Here is a 23,330-nt window from a genome sequence, read left to right as displayed (position 1 = left end):
TAAAATGCAAGCCTTTTCTTTTAGAAGCAGTGATCAACTCTCATTTAGACCAATGTGAACCTTCTTTGAAGGAAGTGGCTACAAAATTGAAAAATTCCTTCTATGTTGACAACTGTGTCACTTCAGTGAATTCAAATGAAGAAGCAGAATACTTTATTGCAAAATCAACTCAGTTAATGGCAAGTGCTAACTTTGACTTAAGAGGGTGGGAGCAAACAGAACTGAACAGTGGAAAATCTACAATGAGTGAACCATTGAAAGTACTTGGTCTTCTGTGGGATAAATATGAAGATTCTTTGCTTTGTGACATCCCTAATATCAACTTGATTGATCTCTCAGTGACAAGATGAAACGTTCTATCGATTGTACAGAGAGTTTTTGACCCAAAAGGTTTCACATGCCCTTTTACACTCCTTCCAAAGTTATACTTGCAAAAGAGCTGGGATGCAGAGCTACCTGAAGATATAAAAAGAAAATTCTTGAAGTGGGTCAAAGAATTACCCTTGTTATCCTCTGTGAAGATTCCCAGACTACTTTCATTGACAGAAGGACAATCTTTTAGTTTGCATACGTTTGCCGATGCTTCACAGGGATCTTATGCAAGTGCAGTATATTTGAGAAGTCAAAATAAAGAAGTCAAAGTGACCCTAGTGCAAGCCAAAGCACGAGTGGCTCCCTTGAAAAAAATAAGTATACCACGACTTGAATTGCTTGCTTGTCTTATTGGGGTGCGATTAGCATCATTTGTCAAGAAGAACCTTAAGGTCAAAATTTCAAAGGAATATTACTGGACCGATTCGTCAACAGCACTGTTCTGGATAAAGAACGTAGAAGTTTGGAGCACTTTTGTGAATAACAGAGTTTCAGAAATTAGAATCCTGTCGGATCGTGAAAATTGGCATCATGTACCAGGTGCAGAAAACCCAGCCGATATGCCATCAAGAGGATGTTCTGTGAAAAAACTCATTGAATCAAGATGGTGGGAGGGCCCACCTTGGTTGGCACTGCCGGAAGAAGAATGGCCTCGTTCTCCCAATCGATAATAAAGAAGACGTTAATACTGAAAAACGTAAAGCAGTTATAGTTTCGTTAAGCAATGTTAGCGATATGTCTTCACAATTCTTTGGCTATTTTTCAAAGTATAAGAAAATACTTAGAATGATTGGGTGGATACACAGATTCATAGGAAATACCCGAAAGAGGAAAGAAGAAAGAGAATCAGGAGAGTTAAAAATTTATGAATTAATAAGGGCTGAGAAATATATCGTGAAGATTATTCAACATGATTCTTTTTCATCTGATGATATTAAGAAGCTGAAGTCAATAAGTGTGTTCAAAGATGACGAAGGCATTTTACGTGTCAAGTCTAGGTTGACTGAAAGGAAAGACCATGAAAATTTTATTTATCCGATGTTACTTCCGAAGAATCATAAGATTGTGGAGAAATTGATAATTGATAAACATCTCTCTATGTCTCATGCAGGAATTCACGTACTGATGTCAACACTTAGAGAGACATTTTGGATCCTGAAAAGTAGAGCTACGATTCGAAAAGCTTTATATGCATGTGTCAGGTGCAGGAGACAACGACTACAGACTGTGCCTGCTACTCTACCAGAAAACAGAGTTAGAGAGGTTCGTGTTTTCGAGATTGTCGGCGTTGATTTAGCTGGCCCATTAATTTTGAAGGATAAAAGAAAAGCTTGGATTTTACTTTTCACATGTGCTGTTTTCAGGGCGGTCCATTTGGAAATGATTTTGTCCCTTTCAACTCAAGGATTTTTACTTGGTCTTAGAAGATTTATTGCCCATAGAGGGAGGCCATCGATAATTTATAGCAATAAGGGAAGCAATTTTGTCAGATCCAATAATCTCTTGAGATCGATTAATTGGAATACCATTGAGATAGAAGCCGCCACAAACAAGATCGATTGGAAGTTCAGTCCACCTGCAGCACCATGGTGGGGTGGCTTTTGGGAACGACTTGGTCAAATGATTAAGAAGCTTTTGTGTCGAGTCCTAGGCCAATCATGTCTGAATTATGAAGAATTGATGAGTGTGCTGTGCAACTGCGAAGCAACTGTGAATGCCAGACCACTCACTTATGTGTCAGAGGACTCTGATGATCTCATCCCCTTGACACCATCCTTGTTTTTAGGTGAAATTCCAGTCTTTGGAGTTCCTGACTTGGATCATCTTGATAAAGTTGATTTCAACAAGAGACTGAGACATTTACAGAATTTACGAGAGCTCTTGAGAAAGAGATTTAGAAATGAATATCTCGGCCTGCTAGTGCAACGTCCATCTACAGTGCCGATTTCTCAACAGATAAAAATCGGTGATATAGTTCTTATCGAATGTGATGACAAACGCAAGGTGTTGTGGCCTCTAGCAAAAGTAATTGAACTATATTCCGGAAAGGAGGGCAACATTCGAGTAGTTCGTGTCAAAACCATGTCTGGAGAATTAGTTCGACCAATCCAGAGAATATTCCCTCTTGAAATACCTTCATCTTTCTTTGGAGTCAGATGAGGCAAATGAAACTGAGATACAGGGTGAAGACAGTTTAGTCTCAAAATTGCCAAAGAATAACTCAGCTGCAGATTTATCAAAGGACATTAAGATTGTCGTGACTAGAAGTGGACGACAAATCAAAATTCCATCTAGATTTCTAACCTGAACACTACTTGAGTTATTTTAGAGTAGAAATTCAAGAACTTAATTTTTTCTTTTGTTTACTATTTAGCCTTAATATTTGTATGGACAGTATTTTTTATTATATTTTGTTTTGATTGATTAAGTATATGTCATCAATCAAAAGGTGAGAGTATTGTTAGAACCCAGCCTCATTTGTTATTTTCTTTTCATAGTTTGTCACTGCAAGAGTGGCAACCATCTGATCTTTGTTGTAGTTTGTTGCAGTTCTATGGATTTTGAAAATAAATATGATGCTGTAGAATTTTATATGTAAAGTTATTTTATTTTAAGTTTATTAGGAGAGAGGAGAACGGTTAGTTCTTGCAAATCTCGAACAGGCAGCATTTAATCATTAACAAATATAGTCAAATCCAGATATAATAAATATCTTAGGCCTAGAGGTAAAATTCGTGAAATTAGGAGACATTAAAATGGATATATAAAAAGGTTATGGGGGAGGGGGAATATTTACACAAATAAATGTAAAGATCTTTGCAAAATAGACTATTTTTATGCAAAATAAAACAAAAGAATTAAAAAAATTTTATGTTATAAAAATTTATAAAAAAATAAGTTTGATAACACACTACAAAAGCTCATAATTTAGTGACCTTTTTAATTCAGTCATTTAGAGTATTCTCTTTACTACAACTCTCTACAACAGTTCACATTCAGTTATACTTTGTAATAAAAACCAATTTATTACTGGCAGCATTAAACACCACTTCATTCCATGACAATCTAACAAAACTCACTGCATTAACAGCTTCAATTTTAAATGTAATATTATTTCCAAATATTTCAGTATTAATCAGAGCAATTATTTTGACACCTAATTTTAACCAGCAGCTTCATTCATTAGCACATCTTGGTGAGAAAAAATAATCTGGATATCCCAGTGTTTGAAATGAAAATAAATTCTCCTTCCATCTGATGACAGTGACGAAGACGAAACACAACGATTAAATTAGCTTAATCTTTCAGAGAAAGTGAAAGAAGGGAAGAAAATATCAAAACTAGGGAACATTAACTTTTTAACAATTTATTAAAATAGAATAAAATATTCATTAAATATATATTTTCCACCTTTGTTAAAAATACAGAAAAAGAATAGTAATTCAAGAAATTCCCTAAATAAGGCTTCAACTATAACTTCTTATCATTTCCTTTCACTAGGAAAAAATTCAGAGATTGATTTTTAAGAATTTACAATCTAAGCAAGCAATTTTCTCATGCATTTTATTGAACTTCGGTTCCAGAGACCGAAAGTCTGATACACCCTCACATATTACTTCAATTACGATTTGTATTTGTTTGCCTCCTGATGGATCTGCATGATTAAATATTTTTATAAACATACTATAAAAAATCCTTTTAAATATTTATCAGAATTTTCATTTAATTAAGTTTTAGTTAACTATTTTAATTTAATTAAAGGTTTAAATTAAACTGTACCCTGAGACTGTTACATATAATTAAATGCTGATTCACATATTCTGTTCCAAAGGATTATTCTCATAAAAACCATGTCAACTTATTCCCAACAAAGAAGCAAATTTAATAAAACTTGTTATTTTTATCATCAATGTAAATAAAATTCAATTGAGGAGAAGATATTGCATAATTTTTGAAGTCCAATATGGGAAATAATGAGAGTTTTTAGTTCATTGGTTGTGTAAACATGATTGTCATCTTTTTCTAATGATTAAGTAATGGCAAAAAGGATGTTGAAATATGAAATTTAATCACATTTTCTCACACTTACTCAAAACTTACACACACAGTACTCTGCAAAAGTATTACAACAAAATAATTAATTTTAATTTCTTGCAATTACATTTACTATAAATTTCTTTGTATATTCTCCCATTTTCACAAATATTGTCAATGGGATAATTCATAAAAGTTCAAATATTTTATTCTTCTGTGGAACTTTATTTGGTTATTTTTTTTCTTTCCGAATATAAGATGGTTATTTGACTTAATTTACTGAAAGAACTTATTTATTGACTCTGAGTGTTAAATAGATTTAATATGCCATCCCAAGCAGAAATATAGTTTGCAAAACCTGACTGCAAATTCAAATAAGAATACTCAATAAAAAATAATTTTTTTGAACAGTAACTGCCAAAAAACTGTATTTATGCAAATTAAATTTTACAAATTGTTTGGTTTTCTACAAAACACAAGGATTAAAGCCAGAGTTCTTTTCAATACCACGGTAATAAATACAATACATCTAGGGTAAGGGGAAAAACTATGATAACAAAATATAGATATTTTGTGCCCCTATGGGATTAAATACAATAAAACTATGGAGAGATTAAATAATTGTAGGAAAGCTAATCTCATGTCAGGAAGAATGAAAGCTGTGACTAAAACGAAATAGTTTTTTTCACAAAATACAGAAGTTTCTTGCTATCTTGTATTGATAGTTCAATGCTAATGATGCTTTTGTTGTCTTAAGGAAACGAATAAACAAGTTCTTACCCATATTGGTAAGTGTTTTGCATTATTCTTTTACATAACCACAAGAAATCAAAAAAACTACTTTGCTGTAACACTTCTGCACAGTACTGTACTTAAAAAGAAAAAGAAAAAAAAAAAAAAAAATTGAATACAACATTTTAAAAATTTATTTGTATATTTAATTATTCATACTTAAAAAAGTATATTATAATATATGTATTTTTAACAGACAAAAATTTAAGTCTCACCTATTGAAGTTGCAGAAGAATCTTGCCTCTGTTGTGCAATAGCTATGCCAACAGGGATACATGGATTTACTGAAAAAACAGTAAAACAAATTACTATACAAGTGCTGGCAATCATATAGAATTCTCAAAATTGTTACCTGTTTTTATAATAAATGTTCGGAAAGCCAGATTAGCCAAGGACAAACTTTAAAAAATACAGAAATATAACAGGAATTTTAAAATCTGTATTAACAAAACAGCATTTGTATTAATTAATATAAGGCAAGCATAGTTTAATGTCATAATTATTTAATAAAACAGACTTCATAAAACAACACAAATTTCATAAAATTGGGAGTTTATTTCAGAAAACTGTGTTGTTGATGATATGGTATCATTATAATGCATATAACTGCAACTATGAATAAGCTAAGCTTCCACTTCCAGTTCTTGAAATTCCTATTTCATAAAACTAGGAATTGATTATTTTCATTAAATATGTATAAATCCCATATTTTCATTTCATCTAAATGCAAGTGATTGGATATCATAAATTTTTTTTTTTTTTTTAAATTATAATATAAAGTGATAAGACACAAAATTTAATTTTATGTTCTCTGTTCAAAGTGAGGTAGTACAAAAATGGTTTTTCTCCTAGAAATCCAATATAATACAATAAGTTATAACACTAATGCTTTGTTCAAGTATTTAAGTGTTTAAGTATTTTGTTAATGAATACAGCCTTTTCATTGATGTTTCTGAAGTAATTTTAAGTTTGATAACAAGATTTAAAAATTCTTTTTTGTTCCAGAGAACTTAGCTTTTAAACATTCTGATACATACTGTAAAGATAAGTACAATGGATAATATTTTAAGATGATAAATTAAATTGATAGGACAGAAAAATATACTGACCAATTTTTATATTTAAGAGGTATGTTAATGCAGGATATAGTTTTTATATATATATACTTTTTAACTACAGATTTATTTATTTATGATCTCTTCTCATTAAGATGTCATTCTCATAATGTAGCTATAGTTGTTTCTTGAGGAATGGAATCATGTTAAGCATTCTACACAGAAGTAATGTAATATTATATACTGATAATACATTTTTAATACACTGTGCCCTGTCACATTAATTTTTTGTTTAACTCTACTGCTCTTCTAAAGAACAATTTCAAATTAGTGATAATTGTATTGTATATTTCATGTTATTTGCAATTACAGTCAGGGCCATTAGATTTTATGCATTCTGTATGATAAATTTGAACTTAATATAAGCAAATAATTATACATATATACAAAGATTTTAAAATAATTAATTACATGGATAAAATTTTAAATAAATGAGCATGAATAAGAAATAATACCTGTAGCAGGAAATACTATGGATGTAGAAGAGACAGATGAAGCTGCTGATAATGTATGGGAAGTCTGAACCTCTTTTCCAAAACCGATATTTTTTGATAGCTTTGGAGCCAAAGTGGCTAATGTAGCTCTTCCACTATGGCCAAGTTTATCAACATCACTCAGTTTACCCCGCTTTGTAGTCAGTTTTTCTGCTTTCAAAGATCTGTGAATATTAGTATTTGCAGTGACATGAGATATAGTACTTTTTAATGATACTGGAGGTGTTGCATTTCTATTCACAATGGGGAATGAGCTTTTTGAAGATCTGTGCATTATATGTACCTCAGTTGCCTGTTCAGTGGGTTGATTTAGAACAGAAATCGATGCAAAATTGCTGATAGAACTTACAGAAGATGCACCTTTAATTTTGCTTGGATTAGGATTTGGATTTGGATGGCAAACACCAATAACCCCAGAATTTGACACTGTTGTGCTTTCTGTTCCAAGTTTAACTGAAGCCTGAGAGATCTCAGAGTTTTGAGTAGTAGTTGTTTCACTGGGTTCAGGTTTCACAGATTTCTTAGAAACTGTTAAATTTATCGCTTGGTCATCATGTCCACTACCATTCTGCCAATTAAATGGCAAAACAGTGGCTTTGGTCCAGCCAGAAGTTGACTTTTGAGAAAATTCACAATCTAGTCGGGCACTCGCAGTTTCCGCTTTCATCACAGGAAGATCTTCTTTGAAAGGACTACATTTTCTAGCATTCTCAATGGTAGAAAATGGCATGTTTCCGGACTTACATGTACTTTTAGATATCACTGTAGGACTAACAACACTGGAAACAACACAAGAGGACACAATTGAAGAATTTGGCTGTGATGTTTTATTGCATGCATCGCTATCCAAGCTCTTGGATGGAGATATGTCAGAGACCCTCTCTGCACTTAACTGCTTTACAGAACAAGAATTTTTTATCATATCTTTGACTTTACAACTTGTAGATGGATTCTTACTTAAAGATTTGTTAGAATATGCGGCACAGACAGGATTTGCTAACTGACTTTGTGCAGAAGGAATTTTGTCAGGAAGGCCATTTGATTCAATTACCTCTAGTTTGACATTTTGTCTTTCTGCATAAATATTAGTTTCAGGAACAATAACAGCTTGTTCATTATTGGCATTGTTCTTTGAAAGATCTTGCATAGATGAAGAACAATTTGTTTCTGGATGGATCTCGCGGTGGACTGTCTGTTTTGGAGCAGTGGGTATTACAGCTGCAGTTACATGCTTTAATGATGCAGATGAACTATTAGTTAATTTTGCAGGAGGTGTTTCGGAGTTACTTCTATTAGATTTACATAATAACTGATCAGACAAGGATTTCTCACCAGTTTCTACCACATTTATCACAGGAGAACACCCTACAAAAGTATAATAAATGTTTAAGAAATGTCAAGAAATAAAAAAAGCATTTTGTCAGAAATACATCAACTCACATTTAATTTATATATTAGCAGCAATATGTTAAATATAAATGAAAAATCAAAATATATACTAACTTGGAGATTTAGGATAACACTGTTTGCTGTCATTTAAAGTTGCGACTCGTGAATGATTTGTGTTGACAGGGTTGATAGCTGTGGACACAGGGCTGGCAGCAGTTGTGGACAATGTAGAGACAACAGATGTATGACTTTTCTGAGAGATAAAAGACTCAACAGTTGAGGTTGTTGAAATTACTGGCTCTGAAGTCTCTTTATTTTCACATGTATTTAATTTAGTTGCAATGCCAATACCCTTCATACTAGCAGCACACTGAGAACATCTTGTTTCTGGACAACTATCAAACATGGTGACTGGAGTAGTAACAGGTGAAGACAGGTTGACTGAAAAAGGTGACACAGATGTTTTTTTGGAACTCCTACATGGTGATGTAGTTTCTGATTTTGGAGACTCAATTGGCGGTGATAAAAGGTCTGGTTTTAAGGTTGGCGAATGGCTCACTTCAATTTTACATGGCTGAACTTTATTTGTTGGATGACGACTGTGATTCTTGGCATCTAGTTTTGAAATACTCCTTAAGTCATCATGAGACCTTCCATTATCACGGGAAATACAGGATGGAGACATTTTACAACAATCATCACTTGATTTTTCACAACAGTGCCTGGAATCAGTTTTAGATTTCTGGCGATCCTGCCGAGAGGAGGGAATGTCATGCTTCATGATACAGTCCATATGATTCTTCATGAGACGGGCTTCATCAGCATCATGCTGGAGATCTTCAAGCTCCTTGTTTCCCAAAGTCATGTGACCACCATATGCTGGGTGCCTTTCTAAAGAAGGGATAAGATGAGGATAGGGTGAAGGTGAGGTCACATGACTGGTTGGGGTCAGAGGGGAGCCTAAACCAATTCCGTGAGAAAACAAACTGTGTTCTGTAGAAGAAAAATAGAGACTTGTTTCACTTGTATCCAAAGGGTTAACCCATGAAACAAAATTTAATCGGAAAAATTAATAAAATAAATAAAGTAAAAACTAAATAACATAAGAATTCAGGCTATCAATGTTTGTAAATTATTATAATCTAACACTTACAGAGGAAAATATAAGAAGCCTCTAACTAAGTTTAAACCACTGAAAGTGAATAAACTAAAGTTTTACAAAATACACACTTTTTTAATAATAAGAACTGAAACAGTGGTGGATCAGATACATTTTGATACCAACAAGCGTTACTCATTTATAGCAGTTGTACAATGCACTTAGCTACACACAATAAAGGGTTTGCTACCCCTACACATTATCTCACATGCTGTAACATCAGAGGTTCTCAATCTTTTGACTAACGCGTACCATCTAAACAAATATTGAAAACCTTTAGTACCACCACTACAAAGTACTACTACCGCCACTGCTCTTAAACAAAGCTCAGATTGCATAAATTTAGAGAAAAAACTCAACGAGGATGTTGGGGTTTTTAATTTTTTAATTTAATAGTTAAAACTGTTTGCATCTTTGCGTACCACCTATTTTTCTCTTGCGTACCACCGATTAAAACCTTTGCTGTACATGTTGCAATTTCGTTCATACGCAAAAACATATGAACAAACTTGCAGTCTCATCCCTATAGTATCTACCCATGACTTGATACATCTATGATCCGGTATTAAACTATGGAAAATCTTTGTCTCCAATTAACATCTACAGATGCTATTACTGACGTTAACCACACACAATGAATAACTTCATCACTTATTAAAAGTAGAGTTTAAAACAAATTATACTTTTAGATTAAATTATCTCGAAATTCTTCAAGTAATCCACCACTGAGTTCATAATTCTAATTTAATATATGGGATATACACTTAATTTAAAATAATCTCAATTTTCTACTAATATTTAAAGATTTGAATGTAGTTTAATGCAGTGGTCTCAAACTTATAGCACACATAAATCCCTGAAGCAATAGCCCCCGCGAATACATTTTAATTATGTATTTGTAGCAAACAAGTATTTATAATTAAAGATTTAGATATATGGACTATGTGTACAGCTACTACTGAACGAAGAAAAACAAAATGAATAGGTTGGAGATTTGTCACTGTATGTTCGTATGCCAGACCACATGACTAAGATAAGGTGGGAGAACTTTACCCATTGGTACAACCAGTAAATTTAATTTGATAGACGACAACTAGTGCAATTTCAGTAGGCTGATGTTCTTTATCCCCCTCCCTCCGTTTGAGTTAGAAATTCTGATGTACACATTCCTACCTACATTATATCAATACCTATTATGTTATCATTTAGAATTACAGTATCTTTTGGATGAGCTATTTGATCTGCATACAGTTGGAGTTTGAGACCACCGACTTTATGCATTTTAAAATGGCACTATTAAGAAAGATTTAAAGTATTTTTATTAATAGCTATGCTACATTATAATCACTTTTTAATATTTAAGGCTACTTTCTAGCTCTTTTTTTTTTTTTTTAATTTACCATTTTTTTTATTCTATTATTCAATATAACAGAAACTTATTTTTAAAAAATTAGTATTACAAAAAGTATTTTATAATAAATAAATATTAAAATAAATATTTTGTACAAAAGTCCTATATTTAAATAGATATATCCATGTGAATGCATTACAATAGATATTTCTTCAGAAACTTAAATATAGAATATGTTAAATATTTAGGTGCTTCTAGTTGAATAAAAGTATAAGTGCTTTATTAATAAAACAGAATGAAATTTTTAGTATAAGTATTTTTAGTATATACATTTCGAATATGTTAAATATTTAGGTGCTTCTAGTTGAATAAAAGTATAAGTGCTTTATTAATAAAACAGAATGAAATTTTTAGTGTTTCTGGATAGTATGATCGACAAAGCAGCTTAATATCTCACACTGCAACATCATTAGATTAGTTCCTTCACAAAACTTGCTTCGGATGCAAATAGAAAAAATAAAATCAGACATCCGAAATACAAAAAGTTAACAGTTAACCACGCATAGATTAATTTTACAATATAAAAATAGACAGTTAACTTTTGATGTAAATACTAAATTTAAGAATGAATTACTATTTGTTGCAGATATAAACATAAGTGAATTTAAAATTTTAGATTAATTTGGCCAACAGCTCCATTTAAATTAATTTTTAATCAATTCGCTGCTCAAACGACTGCCTTTCTTTCGCCCAGAAACACTTGAATTCTGAATTTACTTTCATTATTGTTTTTTAAAAGGGAGAAGGGTGGTATCTCTAATATTTACTAAACAAAAGTTATAAGTAAAATGCTTAGCATACTCCAAAAATTCAATTTTCTAAAGATAGTATGAAATAGTTAAACAGTTATATAATAAACTATACATTTCCATTAAGAATTATTTTCAAATTTTATGATAAACTGAATTCTTTAGTTTCATTTGTTAAGGAAAGAAAATAAAAACAAAAGAAACAATTGCAATTGTTTAAAATAAATTAAAAAATAATAACCTAGCTTCAATATGAAAAGCAAGAATTTCTAGCATCCCCTGTGACCAGATGGATGATTTACATGTACATTATTTAACTGAAAATCAGAATATGGGAAGAGAAAAATACAACAATCAAGTATGGTAAAACTTTAAACATATAATCAGCATACTCCATCAATTATAATCCATTTTCAAATATAAAACATTACACAATAGCAGTTATACAAAAAGCTTGTTAGCTAACAATAAGCAAATTTAAAATACGAACAACCAAAAATTTCCAAATAAGAAGAACTTTTTATATTTAATTATCTATTTATAAAATTTTAATTATCACCCAACAGAGTTTTTAATATAAAATGCCTTGACTAAGAAAATCTGTCTTCCCTGACACACTGAAATTATGGAAAATATAAGATAAAACCAACTATCCCAAATATTTTGTTATAAAAATATATAGAGTTTTACTAAGTCATGATGTAAGTAATTTATGTTGAATTACCAAAGGAAAATAAGCAGCTAGAAAAAGAGAAATAATTTTAAAAAACTCGGTGAATCTTTACATTATGGTAACTTAGCAATTTTTTGGCGAAAATTAGGCGACTAACCCTGCTACAGCAACCAGCTAGTTTTGTTTTGGACATCATTTTGTTTTCACGAAGTAAAGGCATTTTTTTTAACTCAACATTTTTTCCAACAATCTGCTAGCTGAATTATGCTAATACTAGAACTTTTATGAAATACTAGAACTTTTATGGAACAAAAATGCTTAATCATGATGAAGATTAGGTGCGAAATTGGGAGAAAGTGCAGAATCGCAAACTGCTTGCCGCGTTTTTAAGAACTGCACATACACGGTATCCATGTACACGTCGACCTATTTTCACTTAAAAAAACATCCCAGAAATGCACAAAAATGGCATTGCGCACACTCTTGACATTATCTAGGTACACATCAACCTATTTTCACTTAAATAGTCAAAGAAAATTGACAAAAATCCAATTCTTCTTACTCTTGTAAAAAATGCCAAACAAATAAGTGGGCGATTCTTCACTTTAGCAGCAAAATTGTTTCTAAGTGCTTATTAGCTAAAATCACGATCGGAATTTTCTGGAAAATTTCACATTACATGTCTCATGATCTCTCATTTCTCAGAGACAAAATAATCTGTGATTCGAACTGTGTACTTCTCAGATTATTGCTAAAGTCCTAGGTAGTAACCTTTATGACCTTACCAAAATGTCGCCAAACTACCTGTTACCAAAATCTAAAGATTAGCCAAAAACTCCAAGACACTTTTAAGATATATACTTTTAAGATAAGATATGTACTTCTTTAAAGAATAAAGACATAACCTGTTTACTTATTTCTCATCTCAGTACATATAAAATTTGAGATGTGGAATCATCTGGACTTTGGCAATTCAGGATTTTGGAAATGTCCAGATTTTAAATCATCAGTTTAAATGTAATAAGATGATACTGAGAGATTATAAAATTTTAAAAAATAATTTTGTTCCTACTTTTTTAAGAAAGAGGTATTTTGCATAAAGATTTTCTTCTGAATCCCTACCACATACCCACTCAAAGCCAAAACGGCAATCCATTTTGAACTTTAAACCATACAACAGAAAATCACTGTTCCTTTGATTGATTGATTCATGACTGAGGCATTGCCATATCAATATCAGGACTTCAACTGTATCGTCTTCATTTAGCATTTCTTCTCATATCTGATTAATAAAAAAAATTTTGCTTTTTATTTGTGATACCTGAAAACCTCCAGATTTCATGGCTTCATCACAAAATTTCATAGCTGATTATATATTATGGCCAAGCAGTTTTAAAAATATCTGCACATACATTTTCTCATGCTCTTAAAATGCCCCACACAGATACACATCAGATTTACATTAAATTATTTCTAGAGTTCTTGGATGTTCTTACTGCTGCATCAATTTTTAAAAAACTATTTTATGTTCGTATTTCAGTGTACACATAATTTCAATGTCTATTGGCTAATTGATGGATATACAGTTTTGGAGAAAGAGTATTATCATTTACTAAAATTTCAATTTTCATAAGATTAATGTAACATATTGAAAAAAATAAGATATACTAAATCAGAAAACTGAAAAATTTGCTATGTTAATTAAAGTGCCTTGAAATCTCAATTTTTTATCCTCTTCCTGCTGTTATGCTAATAAAAGAAAACCAGTTAAGCAACATGTTACTCTAAATAATGTAATTTCTTTAGGTCCGTATTATACTCACCGTAAGTATAATATGAACCTAAATAAATTACAATTTCTACGAAATCAAAGTTTCTGTCTTACAAAATTCTCCTTAATTATTATGAATATTTGCTATATCATGTATAATAAAAAGCTCTATAAATATTCCAATATTAAATACACTAAAAACTAACTTCAGCAATATATAAAGTTCTAATATAAAGCAGTTGACTGTGAAAGACTATTCAATAAAATACAATTACGAAATTTTGGAGGAAAGTTACAACTTGGGTCATACGGTAATTATTTATTGATTATTAATTAAATCACCTTTGCAGTGACTTCTATTTGTTACATTATTTTTCGTAAACATTGCTATCACCGATAGCTGAGTGGTCAGCGCCAGGGATAAATAGAAGGACTAGGTTATTCCTTTGTTCGACTCCTCGCCGACGCGAGCCTAATGGAGGGGGTAAACCAGAAGTAATCTGACGTGTCTCTGTTGCACCTGCTCTGATTTCGCGCCTTTAAAACTGTAGTTTCATTCATTTGCGAGACGATTTTCTGGAGATCGCATATCCCAAATTAATGTTAATCATACATATTTGTTTTCTAATAATGCAAATATTTAAAATAATTTGTGTGTGTATACATATATATATAGTTTTAGTCAGTTTTCCTTTTAAATTCTATATTTAAAGTATCCTTTATGTAATATGGCTTCTTGTGCTGTAGCAACGTGCCGTAACACTTATAGAAATACGAAAGAAAGAGATATTGTATTTCATTCTTTCCCAAAGGATAATTTGCTTTTGACGAAAGAATGGATACATAAATGTCAAAGACAAGATTCTATTAATGTGAAAAACGCAAGAATTTGCAGCGAACATTTTCTGTGCAGTGATTATGAAGATGACATGAGAAATCGCTTGCTTGGATTGCCGCAAAAGAAACTGTTGAAATGCAATGCTGTGCCGAAAGTAAATTTATCGTGTGCAGTAAACGAAATAACACAAAGAAATCGGAGACATTTGAAAAGAAAACTAATGCAGAGTGCTTTTGAAAGACTACACGAATTAAGGCCAAAGAAAATTTATTTTGAGGCCGAGAACGAAATTGAAGCTGACAATAATAAATCAAATGTGAATGATTTTGAAATAAAACTCACAAGTGACAATGCCCTATGTGACAATATCCCTGAGTGCCCTAAGTGTAAAGATAAACAAGAATGTATTGATAATTTGAAGAACAAAATAATATCCTTAGAAAATTGTAATAAAATATTGAAAAATAGAGAAAAGAAAAATTTTAGAATGTTTGCTCAGCGACAAAGAAGGTGGACAACATCTAGAAAGAAATTTGTATCGGAAATTCAGAAATTAAAATTCCAAACAGCGAAATTTAGGAAAAAACAGAACAGATCGGAGAATTTGGAAAAACGTCTAAAGCATATTTTTACAAAGACGCAGATTAACGCATTGCTAGAAAAGAAGGAAAAAATCAGGTGGACTAGTGAAGATATTTCACGTTGCATTGTCATAAGAGCTCTGTCATCTAAAAGCTACGATTTTTGGAAAGAAAAAATGGGAATTCCTTTACCTAGCACTAGCACATTAAATAGATGGTGTGCTAAATTTTCATGTAGTCCAGGAATTCAGAGTGATCTTCTTGCTGTAATGAAGGAAAGATGCCAATATTTGAATTCTGTAGAAAAAATATGCGTTCTCAGTTTCGACGAAACGCACATAGATTCTAAACTCTGCTATGACTCTAAACTGGACCAAATTCTCGGTCCTTTTCAAAAAGTGCAGTTTGTTTTAATCAGAGGTCTCATTTCGCAGTGGAAACAACCAATATTTTTTGATTTTAACACTCCAATGAAGAAAGAACCTCTTTTTTCACTCATAAGACATATTCAATCATCTGGAGTAGAAGTGAAAGCAATAGTGTCTGATTTAGGAGGATCTACTACTTTGTGGAAAGAGTTACAGATTTCAATTAATAGTTCTGTTTCCAAATCCAGTATTCCGGACGAAAAAAATATGGGTTTTTGCAGATTTAGCACACTGCCTCAAATTACTGAGAAACCACTTTTTAGATAAAGGATTTGTTTTAGAAGATGGAACTGTTTTAAATATTGATATTATTAAAGAGGTTTTAAATAAAGATTCAGGAGAAATTAAATTGTGTCACAAACTAAAACCAAATTATTTAATGGTCAAGGGAAACAAGAGACAAAAAGTCGCTCCAGCGAAAACATTATTTTCAAGAACTACAGCAAAAGGTATACTCCACCTCACAGGAGATAAAAAAGCATCCGACTTCTTTGAGTTAATCGACAATTTTTTCGATATTATGAATAGTACGAAAACATACCCTCCTTCAGATAAAATACTTAAAGCAGCATTTGGATTAAATGAACATCATGAAAAACAAATTCAAGTTTTGGAATTAATGAAGAAAGTCATTGGTGGATTAAGAGTTCAGGGAAAAGCCAACTTACTGCCTTTCCAAAAAGAAATAATAATTTCAATAAATTCTCTTTTTGGCCTACACCAGGATTTGAAATCATCGTATGATGCTAAATATATTTTAACCTCTAGATTAACTCAGGATGCACTTGAAAGTCTCTTTAGTCAGATTCGAGGGCTTGGTAGGTTTAATGACCATCCATCACCTAGTGAAGTTATACGCCGCTTAAAGCAATTAATACTCGCTAATAAGCTGCCAAATTTATCTTCAAAAGTATGCATGACTAAAGAAAGCAGAAATATTGATTCATATTTAACATCCGAAATACTTGAAAAGGCTTTGAAAACTGAGGAGGAAGATGCTTTTCCATTAAATACTATTGATGATTTGGATTTGGATTTCATAGAGAAACCTTCTCCTATGGCATGGGAATTAGAATTGAATTCCGACAGACAATTTTCGACAGCCGAAAAAGAAGCATTAACATATGTTGCAGGTTATATTGCCTATCGTGTACGAGACAAAGACCCATCATTGGGAACAATATCTAAAAATAGTGCTGATGAACCAATATTTAATTCAGAATGGATTAAATTATTGTCCTTAGGAGGTTTGACTACACCTTCTCATTCATGGATGAATACAGTTTATGAGTTCAAAAACATATTTTGTGCAGTTCATGGTACAACTTACTATAAAGGGAAGCATGTAATTGGCTCTTTAATTAATAAACTGGAGAAATATTATCCTGAAGTTAACAGAGAAGCAATTCGTTTATTTTGCAGAGTGAGAACTTTTATTAGAATACGTTTCTTAAATAGAAATGCATATGTTTTTTCCCAAAGAAAAGCAACCCAAAAGGCAAAAAAAATGGATTGCTTCGAATGTGGCAGCCAATAAATAATGTTTCAACAACTTGTAGTTGCATTGCGACTGTACAAGTAAGCATATATAATATGTTTTGATTTGAAATATTTCTAGATGGCATTTTAGAAGTTAATAGCGTAAAGCATATTTCAAATGAGAACTAATTATGTTAAGATATTGTTACAGTTATTTTTATTATATCCTCTGTTATTATTGATTTGATTTTGTGTTAGCTTAACATTCTAGATAAAATATATATTAAGTATGATATTAAAGTAATTGGCATAAGAAGACCTGCCCCCTAACCCCCACTTTTGAAAAATTAAATAATTATTTTAGGTACTGTGAGTAAAGTTGTTTTGTCTAAATTAAGATAAGAATCTTACATGTATTTATTTAAATGAAATATTGATGTAAGCCTAAGTTACAAAATTATTAAAAAAAATATATGTTATTATATTGAATCGGGATAAAAATATGCCAATGTAAAATTTACAATTAGGCTGAAACTCAAACTTAGATTAGCAGAAATTTTGCCATATATAACCATACATGTTTAAAACTATGCCAATTTAAGGTTGTTTTTTGATTAATTTTAAATAGCTGTTATTATAGTTATCTTAGAAGCAGTAGTACAGTTCTCTTAGTTAACATGCAGATAAAGAAATGATTAGAAACAAACAGGCATTTAAAGAAAAAAAAAATCCCTGCAAATAAAAACAGGAACTTTATGCTAAGAGTAGCGCACTTTATCTATTATTTTAAAATTGAGTAAGTACTATTAAATTTTGTAATGTTCAATGTAAAATGCATACTGCAGTAACATTGTCTCTTCCAAATTATGCTATCTTTCACACACAGCTAATTTTAAATGCTGGTTCTTCAAATTTAAAACGCTAATTTCTATGTTGTCAATTGCATCTCCGCGCTCGGTGGCATCATTGCTACGTCATCACTCCTCACTGAATGTTTCAGGGGGAAACGCTCTATGAGCTAGCCCTTCTCTTTAGTCCTGGGTCAGCGCGCTGGATTGCAAAGGTGGCGAGTTTGAACCTCACCTGTAGCTGGTATAATTTAGTTAGCTTTTCTCATTTTGATACGTTTTTCTTATATTTAATCACGAATCATTATATTCTTATTTTACCTATTATTATTATTGTTTTCATTTCTTATTTTATCCATTATTATTATTGTTTTTTATTTAGTTTAAAAATGTGCAGTGCAAATAGAAACCATTAAACCCTTATATAATGATATATCTGCATCTCTTGTATAAATTATCTCTTTATTTTTACCTTATTGCATATTTTATCCTGCACATAATTTCTCACGAACTGTCCAAAGTTTGAACCTTATTCTATATTCAAAAATAAATAAAAAGAAAAACAAAAGAAAAAAAAGCTGAAAGCCGTCAGATTTTATATTACAGTCAAATGAGATGGGTTTTTTTTTCCTATTCACACGCAAATACACATTTTGAGAGAGCATTTGGGCTAATGTCACACTGCGCTAAAAATATTTAAAAGAGCAGCATATCTTTAGAAATTTAATTAGATGAACTTTTAATTTATTTGTGTGATAATATATAGAAAATAATCAAATTATAGAACGCTTTACTTATTACACAGATTCCTTTATGCGTACTCCCATACCACGCATAAACAAGCAGACCAAGGGAAGGGGGAGTTTAAAAAATATGAAGTTTATTTTATTATATGGTGGATGGTGTTTTAAGCAATTTAATTGTCTTTATATACTGTATTCCAAACCAATTTTATAAATACTAATTTTCATACAATATGGAATCTGCAAGTCTGTTGAACTAGTCGATACGCATCCTGAAGTAATTAAAAAACAAGTAATATTAAAAAAAATTTAAAGTCAACTCCTACTTAGGTCAACAGAGAAAATATTTTAAAATACAAAGAGTATGTGTGAAAAAGCTGTATGTGTAATATGTGAAAAAGCTGTATTAACATCAAGCGTCATCCACTACAAATTTTAAAAAAATGTATTTGAACTTGAGTGGATGAATAAAAAGTATTTTATTAACGACTGAAAATTTCAACAATATATATAGGGAGAGTATAAGCTAATAGTAGGAATTTAATAACTCCGGATATTTATTTCGCTAATGAGACATTAAAGAAAAAAAAATCTCTTTGAACAGGTCATTCTAAATAAATCTTTATCCCCGTTTTTTGCGTCTTACTACTTAATGATCGTACTTAATAATAAAGTTTCAGCTATAAAAAAATCATCTGATTCTAACAACTTGCTGCAAACATATAGAAACAGCGAAGTAACAAAATACAGCTCCATTGACGTTATATTACAGCGCCACGTGATTTTTGTGCAAAATAATTCTATTGGTTAAACGCACTCTTTGCAAGCGCACTCGTTCGGATGGTTTTTCACTGGTAACATAAAAGCGTGTTTGTCAGCTACGTTTTGAATGTAGTCATGTGGATGGGCCATCAGTAGGTGCTTAAAAGTGATATACGAGGGTCACTCTGAAATTTTCGAGACATCATAGGTTTTTAAAGTTATACTTGTAAAATTTTAGGAGTGTTCAAAGCATTCTCCTCCATCATCAATGCATTTCTGAGAGTGAATTTTTCAGAGTTTAAAGCCTCAAACAAGTAATTTCTTGGAATCGATGGAAAAAATGCATTCATACCCTCATCAATCTCATTTTCGGAATCAAAATGACACCACCTAAGTTCTTTCTTAGATTAAAAAATAGCCAAATTTCACACATAGCTAGATCAGGTGAATAGAGCAGATGTTCTACCACTTTGATGTGTTTTTTGTTCAAGAAACTCAACTGTCAATTTTGCTGCATAAGAAGATGCATTGTCATGGTGGAGCATGACTCCTCTAAAATTCACTTCTAGGAAGAATTTCCGGAAGACACTTAGTGGTGTACCACTTAGCTGTGACTGTCTTCTCTTCTTCCAGCTTGAAGGCTTTGACCAGGCCTGTACTTCTCAAGAAATCAGTATACATTACTTTTTTTATAGCATGTTGTCATTTCACCATTGTGGACAGGGGATCATCTTCAAAGACCCATTCTTAACTTTCTTGACATGTTGGAATGTCAAAAAATTGTATACTACAATTTTAGAAATAATGCAGTGGCTACCATCTTTAAATAATTTAAGGGTTCTTTACTAAATCTGAATGCTCCTCTTTTTGATTCTTAGTTAAGGTATGGGTATCCCAACTGCAAACTAGATTTTCATATACAATTCTTCATGAATAATTTTATGTATGGCAATATATCCAATATTAAGTTCCTTCTGTATCATTTGGTAGGCATAGTGATTATCACCAATTTACATTTTCTGTATGGCAGACACATTATTCGGGATTACAGCTAATAAGAGCCTTTCTGTGCGTTCTTCGTCCCGAAGAGAGTTGTGAAATTCTGTAAACCATATCTGAATAGAATGTCTCTTCATACTTAATTTAATCATAGAAAATCAGCACGAATATTCTTGTGTCAACTCCATTTTTTCTTCTGCCTAAAGTTTGTTCTTCACTAAACTACCTGCAATTAGCCAATAAAAAAAATTGCCTGCTACGCTAAAATAGTTCATATTTTCAAAACTAACTCTTAATTATGATACAAGATCCAACCAAAAAGAACAACATGATATAATAATATAGCATATATAAAATATAATAAACATACAATACTTATTTTTTGGACTTTTAGCTATAAATTAAAACCTTCATACTTTTATTTATTTATTTCTGAAATTTACGTTCATTAACTCGCACATGCTCTTTCAAGAATTAGAAATCTGATAAATGCATATTCCTGTGCTGTTTATTACCACTATCCAAACTGAGCACACAGAAGCACAAAAAATTTTATTAAGGCTAATTCTTGTAGTAGAGGGGGAAAAAAATAATGAACAAAATGATACTTTTTTTTAAAATGGCATTCCGTATAATTCAATTTACCTTTATGATCCATGATGGAATTTGTCGCCAAACCCAACCGTGGGACTAGTCCTTGAGTGAGGAATGCTCCATTGTCTGGGGATGGTGCACCAAACAATGGATATAAATTAGTGTTCATCGAGTACCGTCCATAACCTTCAAATAAATTTATAAACATAAGACTTTTACCAATAAAAAGTATTTCCACAGAATTAATTATTTCATACATAAGAATTACAAAATTCACCAACTTAATTTCAAATGTAACAGTTCAAAATATATCAGATAGGTACACACAATAGTAAAATATGCTACACAACCAGTTCTTTATTGAGTACTTTATAGTAATCAGTAGTATACTATTATAGTACTGATTACTATAAAGTACACAAGTATACTATCAGTAGTACACTTTATTGTAATTTCCTTCAATGTGAAAAGGCTGAAACAAAAACAAGAATTTAAATTTCATTTTATCAAAATTAATTTGTTTTGAATTTTGTTTCAAGGTAACAAAATATTCTATTTTTTTCCTAACTTTATAATCTTCAGTAAAATAGAAATATGATAAATTATAACACAAATAAAATTCTATCAGGAATAATACTATAAATTATCAAATTAAGTTAAAATTCAAATAAATTTAATTAGCAATGACCATATAATTTAGAATTATTTAATACACTGTAATATTTTAATAATCTACCCTTCTTTTTAAATACCGTTCATCAATTAAATAAAAAAAATTCATCATTATATATCATAAATGTAAATACAGCGAAGTTTCCTGTAATTATCTTCATAATGATACTGAACTGTAATTAATAGCTATAACTGAATTTTTAATTTTTATGCCAATCAAAATACACCTTGATTGTTGTCTGTTTATCAAGAAATGGATTTCTTATTTCTTGAATGCAAATTATTAAAACTGAAATTATGAAAAAAAAAAAATTCAGATGACTAATGATTAATAACTGGCTTTTGAAAAACTGCATGAAATGAAAATTTGGTCAGAGTAGACTGAAGGGTACCCCTTTAGCGCGAAGTTGTTTCGTTTATCGCCAAGTTATTGTTTCATTTATGGTAACCTGAGTAGTTGAATGTTACTGAAACCCCATTATGATGTAATCGGTCGCATGATTCCAATAAATTTTTAATTATGGGATGTTTTGTAAGGGCTTGTACTGTATGTTGGTTAAGAAGTACATGGCTTATTTTGTTGTTTAGATGGTAGAATGGCTGAATGCAGTTAAGATTAATTTGAAATGTCTGTATGATTTGGAATGAAAGGGGAAAAGAGCATTAATTGACTGGTGTGTAAATGAAGGTTTACTTAGTAGCCATTTCCTGGACAGTCCGAAACTATGGAGGATATTTTTGACTCTTACTTTTTTAATTCATGTGGCGATGCCGATATACAGACTCGAGTTCAGATAATTTTAGGTAAGTTTTTGAATGCTGTTAAAGAAGTGGATATTTGCTTTGTGTAGTGCTTAGATGCATAAGAGGTTTTTCCTTTTTTATGTTATTTTATTGTTTGGTTTAAAATGCAGTTTATTGAGATTATGTATTTCTTGTTTGCCTCTACTGTAGAATTGGGTGCTCCTTTGACTTTTTAAGTGAAAATATATAGATGTATACATGGACAAAGTCAAGGAAGTTTGCAATGCCTAGTTTGTGCAATTCTGTGATTTTTTTAAAGTGAAAATAGGTAAACGTGTACATGGATAGCGAGTTTGTACAATTCTTTGACTTGTTATTTTGTCTTTGTGTAGCGGCAATTTTTGGAGCTAAAATTGTCGCTATACAAAACCAAAATAACAAGTCAAAGAATTGCACAAACTTGATATCCATGTACCACCAAAAATTGCCAACGTTCGCCAAGGGGTACCCATAAATATACTTTTACCAAAAATTTTTTAACATATTTTAGCTTGAAAAGCCAATCAGTGTAAAATAATAAAAGTTTAAGCAATATGATAATATGACAGCCAGATATTATGATTTTCCATTATTATTTATATATATAATAATAAAATTCACTGAACTAGTTATTATCCCCTTT

General features: G+C 31.2%; 1 protein-coding gene across 6 annotated transcripts in view; it reads right to left on the bottom strand.

The window, feature by feature from the left end:
* LOC118199512 (uncharacterized) overlaps nt 1-23,330 on the bottom strand; it is a 497,225-nt gene that overhangs the window by 87,868 nt on the left and 386,027 nt on the right. For 5 of the 6 annotated variants that reach the window (XM_085814058.1, XM_085814057.1, XM_085814061.1 and 2 more), the window contains 4 exons: nt 21,284-21,418; nt 8,312-9,190; nt 6,770-8,173; nt 5,415-5,483 (listed from right to left, as the gene is read on the bottom strand). In XM_085814058.1, the coding sequence (XP_085670184.1) occupies nt 5,415-5,483; nt 6,770-8,173; nt 8,312-9,190; nt 21,284-21,418 (2,487 nt within the window). The remainder of the gene's footprint in view (nt 1-5,414; nt 5,484-6,769; nt 8,174-8,311; nt 9,191-21,283; nt 21,419-23,330) is intronic. The other variant, XM_085814062.1, reaches the window with a different exon arrangement.

This window comes from Stegodyphus dumicola, chromosome 3 (assembly GCF_044657685.1).
Source record: "Stegodyphus dumicola isolate Sdum_Otavi_A_Nest chromosome 3, ASM4465768v1".
NCBI classification, from domain to species: domain Eukaryota; kingdom Metazoa; phylum Arthropoda; class Arachnida; order Araneae; family Eresidae; genus Stegodyphus; species Stegodyphus dumicola.
This window is presented reverse-complemented; position numbering and strand designations above follow the sequence as displayed.